Here is a 24,935-nt window from a genome sequence, read left to right as displayed (position 1 = left end):
GCGGTTCATTTTCTGTGCCCATTTATCCAGTGCATGGTCACAGGGAGTGCTGGAGTCTATCAATTGCTAAAACACTGAACTACAATTTAAAAACCATAATGCCATTTTTCAAAAAGCACATCCATTTCCCTAAAGTCCTTTGCACAATCTGATTCTGCTTTAGCCTCGATTTAAACTGCTGATTTTGTCTGGCCAGAGGAGAAGGACACTATTTCGACAAATTATTTCCCGTCTAAATACTGTAAAGCTGATATAAAGCCACCCGCAGCTTTATATCAAGCCGATGTAAAGCTGCTTTGACACAATTTGCATTGTTAAAAGCACTATATAAATAAAGGTGACTTGACTTAAACTATAAACACTATTCCCCTGCTTTGACACATTAGTCAGATTTGGTGAACTGTTACTGCAAAACTCTACATTTCTCAGTGCTTACACCATGTGGTCATTTAGAAAGCACTCGCATTCAATATTGTTCACTCAAGTCTGCACAGTTTGAGAGCAATTAGCACACAATTACCCAAGTGGAAACACTAGGAGTCCAAATTTATCACACACCAATCAGAATCTTCTATGGAGATAAAAAGGGCCAGAGTCAGCTCACAGTTTCTCTCAGTGGCTTTGGTACATTTCTCAGACCAGAAATTAAATTCTCAAAACTACTTGTTCAACCTCCACATCATCTAGTCACCTGTGCACATCATAAAACGTTTTTCATTCTTTTGAACAAGTTGCGATTGTACATTTGTCTGCGGTTTCCTATATTATAAGTTGCTATTGTCATGTTGCTCAAAATGTGTTATATAGTTCTCTGTGCTATAGTCTTACCCCTCAAAACATCTAGTCATTAGTTCATTATGGTAAATGCAAAATGGTTGCTCTAGTTGTCATAAACTGTCAAGCATATTTTTTTTACACATTTCTATTAGACTTAATAAATTTGGCATGAAATAAAAAAAATGAAGGAAGAGGAAGAGTAGGAGGTGGAGAGGGAGTATGAAGAGGAAGATGAGGATGAGGAGGACGACAACAAGGAAGAGAAAGAGGAAGGGCAAGAAGACAAACAGTCTCAGATATTTTAGTTTTAGCCAGGGTTGAGTGGAGAGCTTCATTTTGACCTGAATATAGGACGTATGGGAAATTGAGTTAGAGTCTGAATTACAGTTATCGAGTTTCGCAAAAAAGAGGCATAATTTCAGAAAAATGCGTTTAAGCAATCGAGAAAAACTGCAACAGTTGCAAAAAACATTTATTAGAAATTTGGGAAGGTAGTCAAAAAGTATCAAATGTAATTGGTTACATTAATAAACTAATTGAAATATTTACACTACTTACTGTAATCAGTAACCTATTACATTTCCAAAGTAATCTTCCAAACACTGGTAAAGTAATGCAAAGAAGGACATCTGGTGGGTCATGGAGCGAAGGCTAGCCTGTCCGGTTGATGCATATGGGGCTGCAGAGTCTCCGAGCGGTCAGCGTGCCCATGATGAGCATCTATAGAAAGTGCTGGACCAACATAACTGATCCATGGAGGCCCAACCGCACAACTTGCAGGACTTACAGGATCTGCTGCTAATATGGGTTGGTGCCAGATACCACATGTTCAAAAAGTCCATGCCTCAACACATCAGAGGGGACCTACACTAAATTAGGCAAGTGGATTTAATGTTGTGGCCGATCAGTGTAGCAGATTGATTACTTAATTTGTACCTTTTGTTCCATCTGCCAAGGTGTTAAACTTGCTTAAAAAGAAATAAATACTCTGACAAAGCCTCACGGTGGGTCTTTAGACCTTCTAGTGAAATAATAATAATGGTGCTTAATATTCTCCAGCCAGAATGACAATGATCTTCGCATCTCTACATATGTATGTTCTTGTTGATGAATTGGCAACGAGTCATGTCAGTAATGACAACAAAATATTTATTTGGGAAACAAATCATTGCCAATATTTAGTAATATGGAGATGATTTTTAACACTTTATGCTTGAATGTGTCCCATGGAACTGTTCGTAGCACTATTTACTGGATCTCAAATTTAACATTTAGCGGCTACAAATTAAAGTTGTTTTGAGATCTACAATTTACCCCTAAACTCTGTAAATGTCACATACACCAGAACTGAAACATCAGTTTAAATGTTTTTTTCTTTTGTCTTGTAAATCATTTATATTAGTACAAAGAGACTTTTCTTCTACTGGGACCTCAGCATGTCATGTATGATTTTACGATTTCAAATAAAAGTGTTTTAGAGGGACAGCGGAAAATGAACTTTTTTTATGGGTCATAGACAAGCTGCAATTTAAATGTATGCAAAATTGCTTGGAAAGATTAACAAATATTTCCAAAATGATGATCATCGCCAGCCTGGGCTGAAGGACTTTGTAGGGGAAAAACACTTAAGTAAAGCACTGTAATTGTCAGAAGAGCACAAAAATGTCACTTTCCGCTGCTTCTCATAGAAGAAATGTGTTGCAAGTTTGAATTCAGTCTGTTTATTTCACGGATTTAAAATTAGAGCTCTAATACATAATGGAGCAGAATACATTAACGGCTGGGGTTGTTGCGAACAACTGTGTTATTCTGTGACAGATGGTTTTCTCTGAGAAAGGATGTCTTTAATGTCTCTGGTGAGACTGTGAAGCTCTTTCTGAAGGCCCTCCACATCATCAGAAACAACAGGACCATCACCGGCTCCCTCTCCCAGATTGCTCTTCTTCTCTGGGCCGTGACCCTGCACTACCAGCTGCTTGACCACCAGACTCTGGTACTGAGACAACAGCTTGTGCTGCTCCTAAAACACACACACACACACACACACACACACACAAATGCATAGCTTAAGCGTTTCTGTAGATTTGTCATGGTGCCATATGATACAGAATTTTAAGGGTTTTGTTTAATTATAAATTGCATTTTCAATTAAAAAACAGACTGCTATACTACCCATGCACAAGCATATGTGACCCTGGACCACAAAACCAGTCTTAAGTCGCACGGGTATATTTGTAGAAACAAACAATGCATTGTATGGGTCAAAATTATAAATTTTTCTTTTATGCCAAAAATCATTAGGATATTAAGTAAAGATCATGTTTCATGAAGATATTTTGTAAATTTCCTACTGTAAATATATCAAAACTTAATTTCTGATTAGTAATATGCATTGCTAAGCACTTCATTTGGACAATTTTAAAGGCGATTTTTTATATTTACATTTTTTTGCACCCTCAGATTCCAGATTTTCAAATAGTTGTATCTCGGCCAAATATTGTCCAATCATAACAAACCATACAGCAATGGAAGCTTATTTATTCTGCTTTCAGATGTAAAATTTACCCTAAAAATGAACGAATGAAAATGGTCCAGGGTCGCATATGGCATTTTAGTATTTATATTTAGCAATGTTTTCCCCCTGTTTTTCCTCATGGAGTGTTTTGCAATGACTCCGACTGAGCAAAAATCTTTTGTATAATAGTTATTTGTATATTTCATTTTTTTTTTTTTTGCACAACTGGATTTTAGTGTATTTAGGGGACACATGGTTACCTCAGGAATCTTGCTTTGCAGGAAGCCGATGATATGAGGCACACAGCGTCCAGGTGCATGCAGCATGCAGTGTGTGACGTTCTGGAAGAGCAAGACACTGGTCAGATGCAGCACAAGCGCAGGGTCTTCTGTATCCCTCAACTGCTCCAACAGAGCCTGGCGGTGCACAAAGAGAGCCTGCCTGCAAACACACACACACTATGTAAGCTTTGTTAGGTAATGTCTGCATTTGCCCTTTACTTAGGGCTGCCAGCGCAGGGCCCCTGAGAATTTGCTCATTGGCAAAACGTTGGCCCCTTAGAACTGTCCCTGCATGGGCAGCCAGGAAGGCAAGCCTAAACGGTGTTTTATTGAAAATAATAAAGTTTGAAGTCACCATTATGGAGGTAAGCACTTGCTTTAGTTGGGTGCCTGACCCTTGACTTTTTAACTTAAGTTTTTCTCTGGCTGCTGTAACTGTGTTTCTGAAGCACTGACACAAAGCACAAATGATCTGAATAATAAAAACAGACATTTGATTACTAAAGAAGAGACACTTCAGTGATACCAGCGCAGTGCTGGGGAATGACGTGGTTATACCTTTCTCTTTTCTTGTCGCCTTTCTTCAGGAGAAGCCCGCACTCTTCTGCACTCATCTCCAAACATGACAAAAAGTCTTCAATGGCCTGCAAGTGACAAAACAAATCTGCTACTTTTCTCTTCCAACCCATGACAACTGACAGTAAAATGTAAAGGAATATATAGTATTTTACATTTACATTTATTCATTTAGCTGACGCTTTTATCCAAAGCGACTTACAATTGCTATATATGTCAGAGGTCGCACGCCTCTGGAGCAACTAGGGGTTAAGTGTCTTGCTCAGGGACACATTGGTGTCTCACAGTGGATTCGAACCCGGGTCTCTCACACCAAAGGCATGTGTCTTATCCACTGCGCCATCACCACCCCATATTCCACATTTTCTCCATTAATTTTGGGAAAAATCTGTGGAATTCTGATTTAAACACGATGACACTCAATTCTTTTATTCACAGCTGAAAGCATTATTAAATTACTTAATAAAAACATGCAATAGGCAGGAGTTGTGTACAAATTTGAGCAGTTGTGTGAGGGCAGATTTTCTGTTGTGTCATCAAACACACCTTTCCATTGAGACTGTTGTGTAGCTTCATCAGAGGAGATTTAACTTCATCTGAGAGCTTTCCCAGAATCTTCAGCCTGATCTGCAACACAGTAACAAACAGACACACCACTTATGTAAAATAGAGAGAGCCAGGCATAGATAAAATGTGTGGTTTTTACTAGGGATGCACGATATTGGAATTCTGCCGATATTCGATATGCCGATATTTTTCAACTCATTTTGGCCGATATCGATGTCGATACCGATATATTTCCTTTTGTTTGGAAACAACACCAAGTCTCTCCTGTGCAGAAATTATAGGCAAAATATTATTAATTTTGGTTAGTTTTTAACAAGAACTTATTTATTAGAATTAAATAAAAAATAAAGGTTTTTTAACAGTACATTGAAGCTTTGAAAATAAATATAAATCAACTATATCAATCGCTGCATTTTTTCCCCCCAGAAAGATGCAGCGTTAACCCTAATATTTTATTTTAAGATTTAACATTTGTAGATGGTCTAAAACAAGTCAAAATCTTTTAGAGCTCATGATTTGTTTAAAAAATAAAACGTTACACATTAATGAATAAATCAGTATATATAAAATTATTTAATTTACAAGTGTCATGTTTGTGATATTTTTTTTTCATGTAAGCTATAGCTTCTGACCATTAAATCAAAACATACTTATTTTATTACATCAATTACTGCTTTATTTAATCAGAAACACAGTCTAAATGTTATTTGTGTAGGCTATTTTACTTTTAATTTAATTAGAAGTAGGCCAACTGCGCCCCTACTATTAAAACTACTTACCGAACGGGCATTAGGACCTGGGGGAGGCTGTCACTGCTGCCCCTGCTTGTGCTATAACTGTTTACTCTATCCCACACCGAACGAGTCATTCTGTACATGCCTTCACACATTAAATGCAGCGATCCAAAACAGTCAATCTATTCATCATTCAGACAAAACTTTGCTTCAAGAATGAGCCACATTGCTGACATGATCTAATCGCTAGCACACCCTGAGCACATGCGAGTTAACCCCTTCCCCTTATCGGCAAGACATATCGGCATAATTTTGCATGTCAGGCCGATGCCGATATTTACATTTAAAGTCATTATCGGCCGATTTCGATATCAGTCCGATAATATCGTGCATCCCTAGTTTTTACTCATTATTATTATTGTGTGTCTGGGGTTCAGTTCAACCAAATAACTAATATTTGATTGAAATATTAACTTTGTTATTAGTTCAGTTCATTAATAACAAAGTAGAAGCAGAATGGTCCATTCATTTAATTATTATTTTTTTTTATGCATGGACATAGCTTCTTCATTGGTTAATTCGCAAATTGCATCTTAATTCAATACAATTTTGTATGTTTATACACTGCTTCTGATCTAATTTCTACCAAAAAAGTCAGTTGAAGTCAGTCTAATTCTCACAATCCAATCGAATTCTGGTGGATAAATTTAAGTGTTGGACTACTACAGCAGCCAGGAGCAGCACAGGGGTGGTAACAGATGTTAACTATGCTATGGATGCTGTTTATGGAATAGCAGTAGGTTGTACCTCACTGGTGATGGCAGTCGAGCTGTCCGAGGTCATATGCTCAGCTGCCACAAAGCTCAGCAGCACATTGGTCGCATCCGTACATACAGTCTTCAAAACATGCTTGGCAATGGTAGCCTGCGTCTCATCTGGTGTGCACAAAAGTTAGCGGAGGATAGACAAGTACAATGCTGTCACTTCTGTAAATTGTGTACGCTTGATGACTGAACCACTATAAAAAGTATTCAATGTGTTTTCTATAGAACAATTGAGATGGACACAAACAAACCTGAGAAGAGTTTGGTTCCTTTCTCAAAGAGGCGGATGTTGTTGTACAAGTTGTTGATCTCCTCCTGAAGATCCTTCATGTTTTTCTTCCGACTCCCTCCTGCTCGGGCTGAACTTGTGGACATGAAAGCTGCACTGACAACTTCCTGGTACATTTTGCTCAATGGCCTGGCAAAACAAGTTTTTGTAGGTTCTGCAATTTCATTTTTCAAATTTTGTGGAAAAACAAACTCAAGGTCTGTTCACACCGAAATTAATGTTCTGTATGAACATTTGGTGAGATAAATATTTTAATTTGAATGAACAGCTGTTAATGCATCTGCTCAGACCAACAATAAGATATCATTAATGCATTTTTTTTTATGGAAAGTCTTTCAAACTATTCCAATTCCAATCCAATCATTGGGCCTCATTCATGAAACATGAGCAGAACGAATTTGTGTGTAAATCGTTCGTAAAGCCATTCTGTATTTTCAAAATTTTTGTTGGTAGCTCCCTACCAGGTGAGCAGATAATCATCACAGGTAGTATCATCACAACTATGTTCCTTCTTAGAAAAAAATGATATATGTGAGGATTTCCAGTCAGGTTTTAGACCATATCATAGTGCTGAGACTGCTCTCATTAGAGTTACAAACAACCTGCTTTTATCATCTGATCGTGGTTATATCTCTCTATTAGTTCTGTCAACACTGCACTGGCTCTCTATTAAATATTTTATACATTTTAAGATCTTGCTAATTACCTATAAGACCCTGAATGGTTTGGCACCTCAGTATTTGAGTGAGCTCTTATCGCATTATAGTCCTTCACTGCGATCTCAAAACTCTGGCCATTTGATAATACCTATAAAATCAAAATCGACTGCGGGCAGGAGATCGTTTTCCTATTTAGCGCCCAAACTCTGGAACAATCTACCTAACACTGTTTGGGAAGCAGACACACTCTGTCAGTTTATATCTAGATTAAAGATCCATCTCTTTAACCTGGCTTAAACATAACACACTATCGCATTTCTATAATTCAAATCTGTTAAAGGATTGTTAGGCTGCATTAATTAGGTCAACCGGAACTGTGAACACTTCCCAAAACACCCAATGTACTTGTTACATTGTTAGAAGATTGGCATCTACGCTAATATTAGTCTGTTTCTTTCTTATTCCGAGGTCACCGTAGCCACCTAGATCCAGACTGTATCCAGATCAGATGGTGGATCAGCACCTAGAGATGACCTCTACAGCTCTGAACGTCAGCGGAGACCAGGACAACTAGATGAGCCCCAGAGACTGATCCCCAGTGAAGACCCTGTCTCCTAGACTAGTGGTTTTCAAACTTGTTCCAGGGGACCCACAGCTCTGCACATTTTGCATGTTTCCCTAATTTACACACCTGATTCAGATCATCAGCTCATTAGGAAAGGGCTCCATGAACTCAAATGAGCGTGTCAGATAAGGTAGACATGCAAAATGTGCAGACCAGTGGGTGCTGAGGAACATGATTTAAAACCACTGTCCTAGACGGCCATCGGGACAAGACCACAGGAACCAGATGAGTCCTTTGCACAATCTGATTCTGCTATAGCCTAGATTTAAACTGCTGTCTGGCCAGAGGAGAATGACACTATTTCAACAAACTATTTCCCGTCTAAATACTGTAAAGCTGATATAAAGCCACCCAGCTTTATATCAAGCCGATGTAAAGCTGCTTTGACACAATTTGCATTGTTAAAAGCACTATATAAATAAAGGTGACTTGTCACTTGACTTGACTATCAAATCAGATGTTTACAAAGCATTTGTGAATCCGGAGGAGAGTTTTCGGGAAGGTCCGTTTTATGCGCAATTACTATTAATTTACTCGTATATTAACGCAAGTTTCATGAATGAGGCCCAATGTGTGCGAGGTGAAAATTTGTCCTTTTTTTACTTTATCATAAACACTTGATGCTTGTAAAAATGCCTGTTTTTTTTGGTCTCAATATGCTTGAATATATCATGGTTTGAACCTTTGTATCTGCTCTGCTAGTTCCTGCAGCATCTCCTCAGAGCTGTCACACACTTTCTCCCCCAGCACCTCCATGATCTCCTCCACTGAGAGGAAGAGCATGTCTCCTTGCTTATTTCGGCCTGTAACACATGCAAGGCCACAAATTAAAACAGGAACTACAGCTGTTTCCTACTACCATTATAAATTTCACCAGAAAGGTTTTACAGAGGTAAAACTTGTTAACATTAGTTAAAGTGAAAAGGACGTGACATACGGCCAAGTATGGTGACCCATACTCGGAATTTGTGCTCTGCATTTAACCCATCCAAAGTGCGCACACACACACACACACACCGTGAACACACACCCGGAGCAGTGGGCAGCCATTTATCCTGCGGCGCCCGGGGAGCAGTTGGGGGTTCGGTGCCTTGCTCAAGGGCACCTCAGTCGTGGTATTGAGGGTGGAGAGAGCGCTGGACATTCACTCCCCCCACCTACAATTCCTGCCGGCCCGAGACTCGAACCCACAACCTTTGGATTACGAGTCCAACTCTCTAACCATTAGGCCACAACTTCCCGCAATAGCTAACATTAAGAAATAGCTAACATGAATTAAAAGTAAACAATACTTCAACACAAACCAAGGTTAGTAAAGCTTGCAAATTTCTTCATACACAAACATTTTTAACAAGATAAACAATACGAATATAAATAAACATCAATATGATAAATAAGCATGTTTATATGCGGTTTTAAAAATGAACAGTATTAACTAAAACATGCGAGGTTTATTAGTTAGCACATCTGTGTTCATACCCTGAGAGGTGTGTGTCGTCTCCTCATCGCTGTCTTCCTCCCTCCTGCCCTTCTTTTTTGCTTTGCGAATTCGGATCTCTCGGGCATTTCCGCCTCCACCTCCTTTCACGCTTCCGCTGCCCTCTGAGGAACATAAAAAACCGACAGCAAGCTTTTTATCAAAACTACTGCAAGTAAAAAAAAAAAAATAAATCTGAGAGATGTATAATAATTGAGCTCATCAAGCCATACCTTTTCCCCCTGTGTTGTTCCCCTGGCTAGCTACTAGCTTTTAGTTTGCATCACAGCCATTAACTGCGAATGGCTTCTCTCTATTGCTAAACTGAGATAGGTGGTATTGCAGAGAGAAAAACATATGCATATGAACCTGAGTGTAATGTTTTCTTCCAGGAGGAGAGAGACTGTTCATTTCAAATGCGTTTATCCCCTGGTTAGATGGTTAAAACGCTAAGAGCAGGCATGGATGAAAAGCCACAAAAAAAAAAAAATTCACAGAGGCCTTAAAAATGAATTAATCTGAAAGGATTATCTGAAATAAACTCTCTTTACCTGAAGCCTTCTTCCGGCGATCGTCTCGTTTGTCTTTCTTTGAAGAGGCTGAAGACTCCAACAAAACAGACGCTTGTTTGATATCATCCTCCGTTATCAGAAACACTGGGTTATTCTTCACTTCCTGTTGTTAAAGCAGAGAAGTGAAACACATTCACTGACAATCCCCTTCAAATGTTTTAGTCTAGAATTACACTATTTCTTTCTGGAAACAATACTTTCAAGCCAGTGTGTTCACCAAAAATGTGCTGATGTCTTGTTATTTGTTCATCCATTAAAATTTTTTTAATTTAATTTATATATCTTCATTTCTACTTTTAATTTTAGTTTAATGGTTTGCAATTCTGTTCAGAGCTTTTGTCATTTTATTATTAGTAATTGGTTTGATTCTATTTTTTAAAAAAGTTAGATATAGTTTATTTTTATATCGTATTTTGATGCTTCAACTTATTCAAGTTAGTTGCCAGGGCAACAATTCTAATTTTCATTTAGTTTTTCCAAGTAATATTATTTGTTTAGCATTATTTCAATGAACAATGATGTTTTAGTTAATGATAATAACCCTGCTTGGAACTCATGAGTCTTGGTTTTTCATTTTTGGTTGAACTATCCCCGTTACTTACTTTAATAACATGAATTTAAATTAGTCACTTATATTGTTTAATATTACTGTTAATTTAAGCACTTGCCACAGATTCTCCAAAACCAGCAAACTTGAACTTTTTTGGCTAGTGTACTTGATTTTTCATAGACAAATGATTTTGGACTTGAACATTAAAGTGTGAAAACAAGCAATTTTGTCATTTTAATATGATGTGTGCAGGTACTCCAGGTGGACGCTCCAGAAAAAGCTTGCATACCTTCTGTGCTTTCTGTTGCATGATATCATCAAACAAAGAGATGCATCCTGTGATGAACTTTTCGCTGACCACACAAGTGGAGAGTAGCCTTGCACTGGACTGAACATTCATGCCCCTCAGCACTTCATTCAACAGAATTCCTATATCCTCCTCAGACAGACTGCTTGGGATCATTGGCTAAACAAGAAATTAGCAGAACATTAATGGAGGTATTTTTCCATTTAAAAAAATAAATGTTGCATGACTGTACCTGTAGGTCGACCCAAGTGGCTGAGTTTATAGTCTCCTCCACTGAGGCCTCCAACTGATCTATGATGGCTCTGCCAACACATGCAGATTTGAGAAAAAGCAGTTTGCTAGACTTAAACCGCTTCTTTATGTAGCTGATTGGATCAGGTATCCCCAAACGGGTCAGCGCCTCAAACTCTGCAGGAAAAAAAGATACAACTGGACTGAGAAGAGCTTTACAGGACTGTTCTTGAATTAATATGAATTCAACTCCAGAACTAGGAACTCCAGAAGGAAAATCTGAAAACCTTTTGAATTTGAAGATCAAGGTAAATTTAACTTAATTTGCCTTCTGGAAAACATGTAAGTATCTTCTGAAGGGCAGTACTAAATGAAACAATATGATATTTAGGCAAAACAAGAAAAATTCACTCATCTTCATTCTGTTCAAAAGTTTTCACACCCTGTCTCTTAATGCATGGCTTTTCCTTCTGGAGCATCAGTGAGCGTTTGAACTTTCTGTAATAGTTGCCTCAGTCATCCTCAGTGTGGAAACATGGATCTCAAAATCATACAGTCATTGTTGGAAAGGGTTCAAATACACAAAAATGCTGGAAAACCAAAGAATTTGTGGAACCTGAAGGGTTTTTCTGAAGAACAGCAGGCAGTTTAACTGTTCAGGACAAACAAGGGACTCATGAACAACTATCACTAAACAAAAACACACAGCTTTGGATCGTTCAGGTAACAACACAGTATTAAGAATCAAGTGTATGTAAACTTTTGAACATTGGTCATTTTTATAAATTTAACTTATTTTTTCTTGTGGACTATATGTAAACATCTTTTATGTGGAATATCTTATTCAGGTCAGTACTAAATAAACAATAACATGCATTTTGTATGATCCCTCTTATTTTGGTAAAATAATTAACATTTTGCAGATTTTGAAAGGTGTATGTAAAGTTTTGACTTCAACTGTATGTATATAAACATGCACATATACAAATATATTGTCAGTTGCCACAGAAAGTTTTGAATCATCTCTCATTTAAATAATAAAAAAACCCAGCAAACTTCAAATGAAATGCCTTTAAGATTCACAATTTGGCTTCTGAAATCTTCACAACACTACCCCATTTGCTTCCATTGCTAGTGTGTACTGTAACTAGGATATCTGCTTTTTATTAAAAATAATAATAATAAAAACCAAATGAATAATTTGAAAAACTTTTCACTAACACTAGCTTGCTTTTTCTATTCTGCCCGTTTTCTTTTTATTAAATAATAAAATAAAATAAAAACCTTGCTACATGGACTGCATTAAGCTAACGGAGACTTGTCATAGCACTTGCATATCATTGCTCTTTTGTTGATTTTGATTGCTTCCATTGTCCTCATTTGTAAGTCGCTTTGGATAAAAGCTTCTGCTAAATGACTAAATGTAAATCCTGTGCTGCGACTGCAATACGTTGGGAGTCATCAGTTTTTCTGGGTCCCTAATTACCAGAGAAGGGAGATTGAACATTTTAAATGCATAAGCTATATACTTTCATTTAAAATAAACACACCTAAATATCCATTCTGTTTGAGAAAGGACTCAACCCAAGTGCTCTGGGTTTTGGAGTAGATGTCAGGAATGTAGATGGCTTTATCCTGCCTGCCTCCAACCACGGAGCCCTTCAAACGGCCGCTGTTAACCAGTTCTTCAAGCACCGCTGATAAACAAGAACGAACAAACAAGCAGTCTGTATGCAGAACGCTCAATAAGAAACGATTGTGTAAAAAGGCAAACTGCAAAACTCACAGTACAACAGATTCTCCTGAAAACCATAGAGATTTAGCAAGTTGTTGATCTGTGTAGGCCTAGGGATGGAAATCACAATTGTTAAAAAACTACAGAGAAATTCATCTTTAAAGACAATAAGAGACTATAAGGAAAAGGTAAGACATAAAAACCCCCCAATGTATTCCATTGACAATTTAATGTGCACTGGTTCAACACATTTATACGGTTATTTAATCTAAAATTTACCCTCATTTCAAAACCCATGAGATGTTTGAGCTTCTGTTAACATATTTCATGTGCACTATGATTGAGTGTTGGTCAGTGGTATGTGAATAAAAGCTTAAATTAAATCTGTTAATCATACTGATTACTTGTCCTGATCACTTTATGAACTTTTTGGATAAATAAGGGAGAGAAAACGCTCAGGTTTCATTAAAAATACATTTGTGTTTGAAAGATGAACAAAAGTCTTATGGGTTTGGAATGAGTAATTTTCATTTTAGCTTAAACTAATACTTTATTCAACAGGCTGATAAGAGCACATTATTTTGATAACTTATACTGTAGTAAACTACAGGGTTTACCTCTTATTGTATATTTTCCATTATCTATCCCATGATGCAGAGGGTGGAGTTACTTACCTTGTGATGGCACTGAACAGACCGCATATGCAAGCTTTGTGTCTGGAGATGAAAGCTTGTGTGAAGATCACTCCCCTGTTGTACTGATCAATCTGACCTTGGATCACTCTGCCCAGCCTCGAGTTCAGCTCCTAGCAGAGTGAACATGTTAAACTGTCCGAGAAGGCAGTCAAAAGACCATTTCGTTATTTAACTGGAAAAGAAAGTGATCTCATATGTGTTGCTCATATAACGTTCTAGTAAATAAATGTTATGGTGTAAAATTAATGAGCAAATCAGTTATCCAAATTGACTACATTAGCTACTTTGTACAAAAGGTCAGATGTTCTTGCTTCTACTGAAACCCAAAAGATGCTCTTTGGAACAATTTTAAATCATGCTGTAGAAAAGAAGGGTCATTATTATTATTTAATGTGATTAACAGTTGTGCTCACAAGTTTACATACCCCTTGCAGAATGTCAGAATGAAACAAAATAAGAGGAATCATGAAAATGGCATGTTATTTTTTATTTAGTACTAAGCTATTTCTCATAACAGATGTTTATATATACTCCACAAGACAAAAGAATAACCGAATTTATAAAAAATGACCCCATTCAAAAGTTTACATACCCTTGAATCTTAATACTGTGTGTCATTTCCTGGATGACCCATAATTGTTTTTATATTTTGTGATAGTTGTTCATGAGTCCCTTGTTGATCCTGAGCAGTTCAACTGCCTGCTGTTCTTCAGAAAAATCCTCCAACTCCTGCACATTCTTTGGTTTTCCAGCATCTTCTGCATATTGGAATCCTTTCCAAAAGTGACTGTATAATCTTGAGAGCCATATTTTCACACTGAGGACAACTGAGGGACTCATACACAGCTATTACAAAAGGTGGAAATATTTACTGATGCTCAAGATGGTGGCGTGATCAGACGCAGCGGCTGCTCCGGGTCCCAAAGACGGTGCTTTTATGTCTTTTAATGACGTCTGTTCGTCTCCAAATAGTGTCAGTTTACCGCTAACTCATAAGGAATCACCCCAGAACTCATCTATGATCGCCAAAGTCTTTTGAATATCAGCAACGCATACGAACATCAACTCTCGCCGCCAGCGGCTACTGAGAAGCTACGAGGCCTTTGTTTACTGCTGGAACCGGACCTCGAGACCGCGGCCTCGCCTACTGATGCTACCCACACAAGGCAGCGTCGCAAGCGGTGTGAGAGAGGACGTAAGCGCGGAGGTATACGAGCTAGGCTAAGAGCTAACCCCACAAGACCGGCTCTTCCAACACTCATGCTCTCAAACGTTCGCTCTCTGGAAATCAAACTGGACTTAATTCAACTCAGTCGGTCTACACAGCATGAGGCAAGGGATTGTTGTGTGTTTGTTTTCACTGAAACATGGCTAAACGACAACATCCCGGACTCCGCCATTCAGCAGCACGGACTAACCAACTTCCGAGCGGATACAGATTCATCAGAGATTCAGATCAGGAGATAAAGCAGCCCTCAAAACAGCAAGAGCCAGTCTGTCCTGTGGCATCAAAAATGCAAAACGGTCATATGCTCAAAAAATCAACAACCACTTCACAGACAGCAGAGAAACACGGAGCCTGTGGCAAGCCATTCAGACCATCACTGACTACAAGCCCCCGCCACAGGCCTGTGATGAGGACACATCCCTCCCCAATGCACTCAACCACTTTTATTCACGGTTTGAAATGCAGAATGACACACCTGCACAAAAACTGCCCACACCTCCCAACGACCGGGCGCTCTGTCTGACGTAAGGAAGACCCTATCTAGGATTAGCCCACGCAAGGCTGCGGGTCCTGACAACATACCTGGCCGTGCTCTGAGAGACTGTGCTGCACAGCTGACAGATGTCCTAACAGATATCTTCAAACCTCGCTGAGCCAGGCAGTCGTCCCCACATGTCTCAAATCCACAACAATCATACCGGTACCAAAGAAATCACCTGTGTCCTGTCTCAATGACTACCGTCCCATAGCACTGACTCCAATCATGATGAAGTGCTTTGAGAGGTTAGTCATGCACAACATCAAAACCAGCCTCCCCAACACACTCGACCCACTCCAGTTTGCATACCATCCAAACCGCTCTACGGACGATGCAATTTCCTCCACCTGGCTCTTACCCACCTAGAAAATAAAGACTCCTATGTTAGAATGCTGTTCATTGACTTCAGCTCGGCATTCAACACAATAATCCCACAACAGCTCATAAATAAACTAAACCTGCTGGGCCTTAACAATTCCCTGTGTAATTGGATCCTGGACTTTCTAACCGGAAGACCTCAGTCAGTCCGTGTCGGCCACAACACCTCGAGCACTACCACAATGAGCACAGGTGCCCCACAAGGCTGTGTGCTCAGCCCGCTGCTCTTCACACTGCTGACCCATGACTGCACTGCCAAGTTCAACTCCAACCACAACATCAAGTTTGCTGATGACAACAGTGGTAGGTCTCATCAGCAACAACGATGAAACGCACTACAGAGAGGAAGTGGCACAGCTGGCTGAATGGTGTGGCACCAACAATCTGTCCCTCAATGTGGAGAAGACAAAGGAGGTTGTGATGGACTTCAGAAGAAACTCCGTTGACCATCCCCCACTGACCATCGACAGCTCGACTGTGGAGAGAGTCAGCAGCACTAAATTCCTGGGGGTGCACATCACAGAGGATCTCACCTGGACCACCAACACCATGTCACTCTCCAAAAAGGCACAACAGCACCTACACTTTATCCACCGGCTGAAAAGAGCAAGTCTCCCTCCACCCATCCTCACCACATTCTACAGAGGCACCATTGAGAGTAGGGATGTAACGGTATGAAAATTTGTCATCACGATTATAGTGACCAAAATTATCACGGTTATCAGTATTATCACGGTATTGTTAAAATGTGCTGGAGATGTTCAAAAAGTACCGATACATAAATCACTTCAAGTTTTATACTTAAAAATCAACAAACAGCAAATAAAATGACTTTTTGTTTGCATAATCACTAAAACAATAACATTACCAATGAGGTCTGGATTTTAAATGACAACTTGACTGACACCAGTTTAATAGCATGTTCAAATAAATAATGTAAATGTTCAAATAAAGCTTTGAAAAAGTTTCATATAAAAGGTAAACCTCACCTTTCAGCCTTTAAAGAAAAGAGTTAAGTCAAAATGATAATTGATTAATAAGGGGAAGGGGAGGGGGGAAGTGGTGTGTGGCCAAGTATGGTGACTAGGGATGCTCCGATCGATCGGCATCGCCCGATATTCACATTTTATGACTCGATCGGTACTCATACATTTGGCCGATCTCATGTACCGATCACAATTTGATGACGTCAACGCGTGGCGGCGTATATGATGCTTGGGGACATATGCTGCAGTCATCAACAGTGTGGAAATCCTATGACATTTCAAGAAACAATGAAAAATTTGCAATATGTCGTGTATGTTTTGCATTATGATACTATGAATGTATGGTTAATTTTTAACAGCAGATTCAGTGATGTTAGAGATCACTGCACGCGTCTGCGGAGCGCAGGCTTTGGCACGGGCACTGGAGCTGATCGCGGCCGCTCTATGAACCTTTATTAATAAAACAAAATATTTTCTTTGGCCATATTAGCCTACTCAACAGCATTAACACAGAGGCTTTACTCCTTTTAAACTTTATCTGGAATGTCACCGTTTCTGTCACTGCAACTTCCCGATCAGGTGAACACGCACACACACACACAAATGAAATCGTCTGCCTAATGAAAAAATTTAGTTAATATTGCATCATTTATGATTTATTTTATCCACCGGCGACCCACCCGCAAATAATCAGAATGCATTTTTTTATTACCCGACCCACGGATTATCCGCAGCGCCCGTGGATAACCGTGAATCTACTCCGTTTTGTTCTTTCAGTAGTTTAAATGTTTAAGTTTTTCCTCTTCAGTCTTATATTGGACAGCATTAAACCTCATGAGTTACATCAGACTTCGCCATATTGAAGTTTAAATGTTTCTATTTGTTTTTTCCTCTCTCTAACATTGGATAATCAAAATGTTCTCATCTTGAGCAGAAAAGAATAACAGTTTCAAAGTTTAAATTCCAACCTAGCCATCTAACAATTATATATATGTATATGTATGTGTATATATATTAGCATACATATTGCTAAATGTAGCTCAGAAACATCTTGTTACATCTGGTTTGAGTCATAAGTTATAGATAGATAAATAGATATTAAGAAAAATAACTAACGAATAAAGTCTGGAGTCATTTCAGGTCAAGTCAAGTCTGAAGGCTATAAAAATGCGACTGGAGTCCTAGCCCATCTCTCTTTTTTTTTTTTTTTGCATCAGACATTTTGTTTGCATTTATTTTGGTCTTATATTAAGTATCCCTGATATATATAATGTTATGCATAAACACCATTTTAAAGGAATATTAAAATGTTCACTGTATAAGGAATAATTGTTATGATTAATTATATAATATTATTACATATGTTATATAAAGCTTGAAGCATTAGAATCGGCATCGGTATCGGCCGATCACCATGACAAGAAATCGGTACTCTGTATCAGCTGCAAAAATCCTGATCGGAGCATCCCTAATGGTGACCCATACTCAGAATTTGTGCTCTGCATTTAACCCATCCAAGTGTACACACAGTAGTGAACACACACCCGGAGCAGTGGGCAGCCAATGCTGCGGCGCCCAGGGAGCAGTTGGGGGTTGGGTGCCTTGCTCAAGGGTCTCACCTCAGTCGTGGTATTGAGGGTGGAGAGAGTGTTGGTTATTCACTCCCCCACCTACAATCCCTGCCGGACCTGAGACTCGAACCTACGACCTTCAGGTTACAAGTCCAACTCTCTATCCACTTATCTGCTCCATAAATAATTCTATATAACTTATCTGAATTGTTTAAATGTGTAGAATCCACATAAGCTTGTTTTTCATCAACCGGTTAAAATTTACAGCAGGGCATGCAAATTTGGTCCGTTTTTTGGCCAGACAGAAAAGTGCACACAGGCTGAATGTAAATAAGTGTCTGTAAATCCACTCTTTGACAGCAGGTGGCGCTTTATATGGACAAGCTGAATTACAGCTGATTCCCTGTGAACTCCGCGAACAAAGCAGTATTGTGTTTAAGAACACTTCCTTTAGGTATTAAGTTACATGGAGCTAAGATGAAAACAAAATGCCATCGAATCGTTTCTGAAGACAGTCAGATCCTTCAGAGGTACATTCATATAATTAATTCACTGATATATTCATTTGTATAACTCCCTCAGCACTCTTTTAAAACCTCCCAGCTTTTCCGCCCTGTTTTCACTCAGAATGAAACTCTGCTGCCGTGCGCTCGTGACACTGTTACACTCTGCTTTATGCTGGACAGTATTTATTTATCGTGAGTGGTTCAGATCGCGGTAATCAAATACGGTTTTAATGATAATTAAAATATGAAACAGTAATACTAACCGTGGGGAATTTTATCATGATTTATCGTCAAACCGGTAATCGTTACATCCCTAACTGAGAGTGTGCTGACCAGCTGCATCACTGTCTGGTACGGGAACTGCAGTGCTGCTGACCGCAAGACCCTCCAGCGGACAGTGAACACAGCTGCAAAGATCATCGGTGCCCCTCTCCCCTCCATCCTGGACATTTTCCTTACACGATGCTCCAGCAAAACCAACAGCATCGTGAAGGACTCCACCCATCCCTCCCACAGTCTCTTCCAGCTCCTACCATCAGGAAGACGGTACCGGAGCATCAGAGCCCGCTCCGCCAGACTGCTCAACAGCTTTTTCCCCCAGGCCTGAACTCAAATCACCCCGTCCCCCTCTGAAACCCCATGCAAACCCCTACCTCCTGAAACATGGATCACCCCAAACACCCCCCCCAACCTTACCACACCAAAGAAAAAAGTTGTATGGAACTTTTTTTTTGTGCAATTCGAAGTGTGCTACACACACAGGTGAGTGGGCCTGTACAAACCACCTGTAGTAACACACTCTCCTCTAAGTGCACTAGACACTTTACACACACTGCTGCGTGTACACAATCCCACAAAAGATATGTATGCTTACATGCTCATGCATTACAAATCATCCTGCACTGTTCCCCAACCAGCTGCTGACTCAAAATGTCTCTCTTTGCACATGTACAGTATTTGTGAAGCATTCGTATAGTTTGTATTTTTTATCTTCTATTTTTTAGTTTGTATAGGGTAAATATTTATGTGAAGCATTCGTATAGTTTGTATTTTTTATCCTTTATTCTTTTAGTTTGTATAGGGTAAATACATATATATAGTATACTTATAGTTAAATCTGTCAGTAGGTTAGTTGTGTATAGGTTTATAGTGTTTTTTATAGGTTTATAGTGTTTTTTACTTCATTGTTGTATGTCTGTATTTATGTAGCACTGTGGTCCTGTGAGGCACGACATTTCGTTCCACTGTATGTCCCCACATGTAGCGGAATGACAATAAAGCTCAACTTGACTTGAAGAAGGCAACACAATGCATTAAGAGCTGGGGGATGTAAACTTTTGAACAGGATGATGTGTAAATTCTTCTAATTTTGTTTAACGATCATATTTTTTCATTTAGTACTGGACTTCAGAAGCTACATAAATACTTACATGTTTCCCAGAAGACAAAATAAGTACAATTTACCCTGATCATCCCATTTAAAAAGTTAAACCCCCATCTCTTTATGCACTGTGTGGCTTTCTTGAGCATCAGTACATGTTTACACCTTTTGTAATAGCTGTGTATGAGTCCTTCAGTTGTCCTCAGTGTTAAAAGATGGATTTCAAAATCATACGGTCACTGTTGGAAAGGGTTCAATTATACAGAAGATACTGGAAAACCAAAGAATGAGCAGAAGCTGGAGGATTTTTCTGAAGAACAGCAGGTAGTTGAACTGCTCAGGACCAACGAGGGACTCATGAACAACTATCACAAAATATATAAACAGTCGTGGATCATCCAGGAAATGACACATAGTATTCAAGGGTATGTAAAGGTTCGATTGGGGTCATTTTTATAAATTCAGTTATTATTTTGTCTTGTGGAGTATATGTAAACGTCTGTTATGTGAAATAGCTTATTCAGGACAATACTAAATAAACAATAACATGCAATTTTCATGTTTCAATTATTAACATTTTGCACATTCTTCAAGGGGCATGAAAACTTATGAGAACAACTGTATATGCTAACAGATACACCACAATTTGACAATTACTGTAACTGTAATGCAAGCAGGTTTCCACAAACCACTGAAAGATTGTTTCTCATAAAGATGCATTCTAACAAGAAGAATCACAATACTTCACGCAGACTGGACTAACCTCCGTTAGAAAATCTCCAGGTAGATCATACGTTTTGCAAAGCTCTGCGATGTTCACCTGTCCAGCCTCCTGGAGTTTATCATTCACCTCCTCAGCAAGCCGATCTAAGTATGTTCTTTACAGGAGAACAAGAATTAAAGAAGGAATTGATATCTGCTTGACACATAAGCCATCTACACAATTTACTAACATATTGATAGTCTTGAAGAGCATTTTCAATAGTTTTCCCTCTATTCTACAAGTAACGCTCTTAAGAACATGTATTAGTTTTTCACTCACTCGTCAATCAGTTGACCCAGAATGAGCTGCGTGCCTTTGTCTGATTTGGCGATTTCACTTGCTCTGCTCTCCACATGCACCAAATCAACATTGATGATCTGTGAGAAACATTAAAGAATAATTAAAGGAATAGTTCACCCAAAAATTTAAATTTGTTCTCCCTCAGGGCATGATGTTGATGTTTCTTCATCTGAACAGATTTAAAGAAATGTTGCATTCCATCACTTGTTCACCAATGGATCCTCTGCAGTGAATGGGTGCCGTCAGAATGAGAGCCCAAACAGCTGATAAAGACATCACAATAATCCACACCACTCCAGTCCATCAGTTAACATCCTGAGAAGCCTAAAGCTGTGTTTGAAATAATTAAACTCATTACAAAGACCTTTTTAACTTCAAGCTAAAACACCAGTCCTCTATCCATAATATTGATTCTTTTCAGTGACAAAGTTTGTCTGAATCAGGAGAGAAATATGCACCAATCAAGCACTGATTACAAGCAAAAACTGTACTATGTTCATGGATTTTGATGTGCGAGTACAAAAAGGGACGGACTTTTTCACTGAAGGAAGCATTAATAAGGATGATGTACTGGAGTGGTGTGGATTATTGTGATGTTTTTATCAGCTGTTTGAACTCTCATTCTGACGGCACCCATTCACTGCAGAGCATCCTTTGGTGAGCTTGGATGGAGTACATTTTTTTACAGCAAAATTTTATTTTGAGGTGAACTCTTCCTTTAAAAAATGTATTAACATATAAAATCTACCCTCCTTCATAAGATGCATATAAAAACTATCAAATGTTTATGTTATATTATATATCAAACCAACCTTTTGAAGATCCACAACATTAATCCTCCCTTAAAATATAAAGCAAAACGTTAGATTCAAATAGTCGTTTAGTAGACTCTGCTATTCAAAGCAACATACAGTAAAGTGATATAATTCAAGTATTCTACTAACCTCTGTGCATATACAGCTCATCGTGCACTTCCCGGCTGATCTGTGCAGGAGTCACATACTCTTTCCCATCCAGAGTGTGAACCACATCTAACTTCTTATCCTCCACCAGCTTGGCCACGATCTCGATGCAATTCCTCTCAGACAACCTGAGGTCAACACACAAAGACACAATCTGTGGTTAACAAAATAAATGCTGAGGTCAAATCATACATGACAGGTACTTTCACACAAATCAATAATGCTATTTCTTGTTTTACTCAAAGCAATAGGGAATTTCTTGTAATGAAACTACCTTTTATTAACCATTTCCTCAACCCTATAATGCCTATTTGAGATTTGAATTTGTAAGACCTCAAAAAACTTAGCATCTTCTACTTCTAAAAGCAGTCTTAAGTCGCTGGGGTATATTTGTAGCAATACCCAAAAATACATTGTATGGGTCAAAATGCTAGATGTTTCTTTTATGTCAAAAATCATTAGAATATTATGTAAAGATAATGTTCCACGAAGATATTTTGTAATTTTTTTACCGTAAACTTCATTTTTGATTAGTAATATGCATTGCTAAGAACTTCATTTGGACGACTTTAAAGGAGATTTTCTCAATATTTGGATTTTTTGCACCCTCAGATTTTCAAATAGTTGTATCTCAGCTAAATATTGTCCGATCCTAACAAACCATACATCAATGGAAAGCTTACTTATTCTTATATATGACTGGTTTTGTGGTCCATATGTCTTTTTGCTGTGAAACATTTAATGATTTTATAAAGTAAACAAGAGTAACTTTTATATGACTGAAGCAAATTAGGTTTACTTGATTATCCAAACATTTTTCTTATTTTTCTTAAAGAAAAATCATGCTAGAATGCATCATATATAATACAACAGGCTTACTGAGTAATGTTTATTTGTACATCTGTCAGTCATCATTGTATTGCATATTTAACATTTAAATATAGTATTACCAAGTCATATTATAGGGAATAAAAAGTGACAACTGATATTTATATGCATTATAGTAGCCTGCTAAATTATCCTTTTACATTGATTTATAAGCTATCAGAACTTCATCTTTTTGCTCATAATAGCACGGTACTACACGATTTCCTTACTGTAAGACAGCCCAAATAACACCACTGTGCATCACGACACGATCCAAAAACATGACGTTACAACAGAAGTGTTTGGTAATGATCAGTTCTGTCGCGTTATACAGTAACGTTAACGTTAATGATGTTTGTAAATACCGATTACGTTTTTATTGCGCGACCAATGTCATCAGTTTTCCAATATTTTTGTGGATCAAGCCTCTTGTCAGTTTGCAAATTCTTGTTCGGGATATACTGCTTCAAGACACAAGAAACCAGGAAAAATGAGATGAAGCCCAACAGCAACAACATGGTGTTTACCTCTGAATAGTATCTGCAAACTGAGCTCTCTGAAAGTCCGCAGCTAGACGCCGGATTTCCTCCCAGTCTGCCGCCATGACTTCACTTCAGTACAGAACTAGTGTTCTCGTTTTACTCCAGCATTTAATAAAGTCAATAATCTGGAATCTGAGCCACACTCAGAGAAAGACACGTCAGTCTGCTGTGAACCTCAGACGGAAACGCGCGAGGGACATTCTTCTAATGATGCTTTATGGCGGATGGCAAACCAACTTTTGGTGCATTTACTGCTTCCAACTGGACTGGAGCGTGAAGCACCAAAAACAACTACTACTAAGAAAACATATGGTCCTTCTCAAAAAAATTAGCATATTGTGATAAAGTTCATTATTTTCTGTAATGTACTGATAAACATTAGACTTTCATATATTTTAGATGCATTACACACAACTGAAGTAGTTCAAGCCTTTTATTGTTATCTCAAAAAATTAGCATATTTCATCCGACCAATAAAAGAAGTGTTTTTAACACAAAAAAAGTCAACCTTCAAATAATTATGTTCAGTTATGCACTCAATACTTGGTCGGGAATCCTTTTGCAGAAATGACTGCTTCAATGCGGCGTGGCATGGAGGCAATCAGCCTGTGGCACTGCTGAGGTGTTATGGAGGCCCAGGATGCTTCGATAGCGGCCTTAAGCTCATCCAGAGTGTTGGGTCTTGCGTCTCTCAACTTTCTCTTCACAATATCCCACAGATTCTCTATGGGGTTCAGGTCAGGAGAGTTGGCAGGCCAATTGAGCACAGTAATACCATGGTCAGTAAACCATTTACCCGTGGTTTTGGCACTGTGAGCAGGTGCCAGGTCGTGCTGAAAAATTAAATCTTCATCTCCATAAAGCTTTTCAGCAGATGGAAGCATGAAGTGCTCCAAAATCTCCTGATAGCTAGCTGCATTGACCCTGCCCTTGATAAAACACAGTGGACCAACACCAGCATCACTGACTGTGGGTACTTGACACTGGACTTCAGGCATTTTGGCATTTCCCTCTCCCCAGTCTTCCTCCAGACTCTGGCACCTTGATTTCCGAATGACATGCAAAATATGCTTTCATCCGAAAAAAGTACTTTGGACCACTGAGCAACAGTCCAGTGCTGCTTCTCTGTAGCCCAGGTCAGGCGCTTCTGCCGCTGTTTCTGGTTCAAAAGTGGCTTGACCTGGGGAATGCGGCACCTGTAGCCCATTTCCTGCACACGCCTGTACACGGTGGCTCTGGATGTTTCTACTCCAGACTCAGTCCACTGCTTCCGCAGGTCCCCCAAGGTCTGGAATCGGTCCTTCTCCACAATCTTCCTCAGGGTCCGGTCACCTCTTCTCGTTGTGCTGCATTTTCTGCCACACTTTTTCCTTCCCACAGACTTCCCACTGAGGTGCCTTGATACAGCACTCTGGGAACAGCCTATTCGTTCAGAAATGTCTTTCTGTGTCTTACCCTCTTGCTTGAGGGTGTCAATGATGGCCTTCTGGACAGCAGTC

General features: G+C 38.9%; 1 protein-coding gene across 1 annotated transcript; it reads right to left on the bottom strand.

The window, feature by feature from the left end:
• Window positions 1-1,231: 1,231 nt before the first annotated feature.
• Window positions 1,232-23,704, bottom strand: LOC306880641 (E3 UFM1-protein ligase 1). The gene is made up of 19 exons (XM_079434288.1): window positions 23,422-23,704; window positions 22,010-22,155; window positions 21,878-21,906; window positions 21,045-21,142; window positions 20,766-20,880; window positions 13,394-13,524; window positions 12,771-12,829; window positions 12,535-12,681; window positions 10,986-11,161; window positions 10,736-10,912; window positions 9,876-9,999; window positions 9,327-9,449; window positions 8,530-8,650; window positions 6,526-6,692; window positions 6,258-6,385; window positions 4,696-4,776; window positions 4,132-4,217; window positions 3,553-3,733; window positions 1,232-2,797 (listed from the first exon to the last, which is right to left on the bottom strand). The coding sequence occupies exons 1-19, from the start codon at window positions 23,496-23,498 to the stop codon at window positions 2,582-2,584; spliced, it is 2,382 nt and encodes a 793-aa protein (XP_079290414.1). The 5' UTR covers window positions 23,499-23,704; the 3' UTR covers window positions 1,232-2,581.
• Window positions 23,705-24,935: the final 1,231 nt, after the last annotated feature.

Source organism: Barbus barbus, assembly GCF_936440315.1.
Source record: "Barbus barbus genome assembly, chromosome: 14".
Taxonomy (NCBI): Eukaryota; Metazoa; Chordata; class Actinopteri; order Cypriniformes; family Cyprinidae; genus Barbus; species Barbus barbus.
Note: the sequence above shows the minus strand (reverse complement) of the source record. Positions and strands in the feature narration are given on the sequence as shown.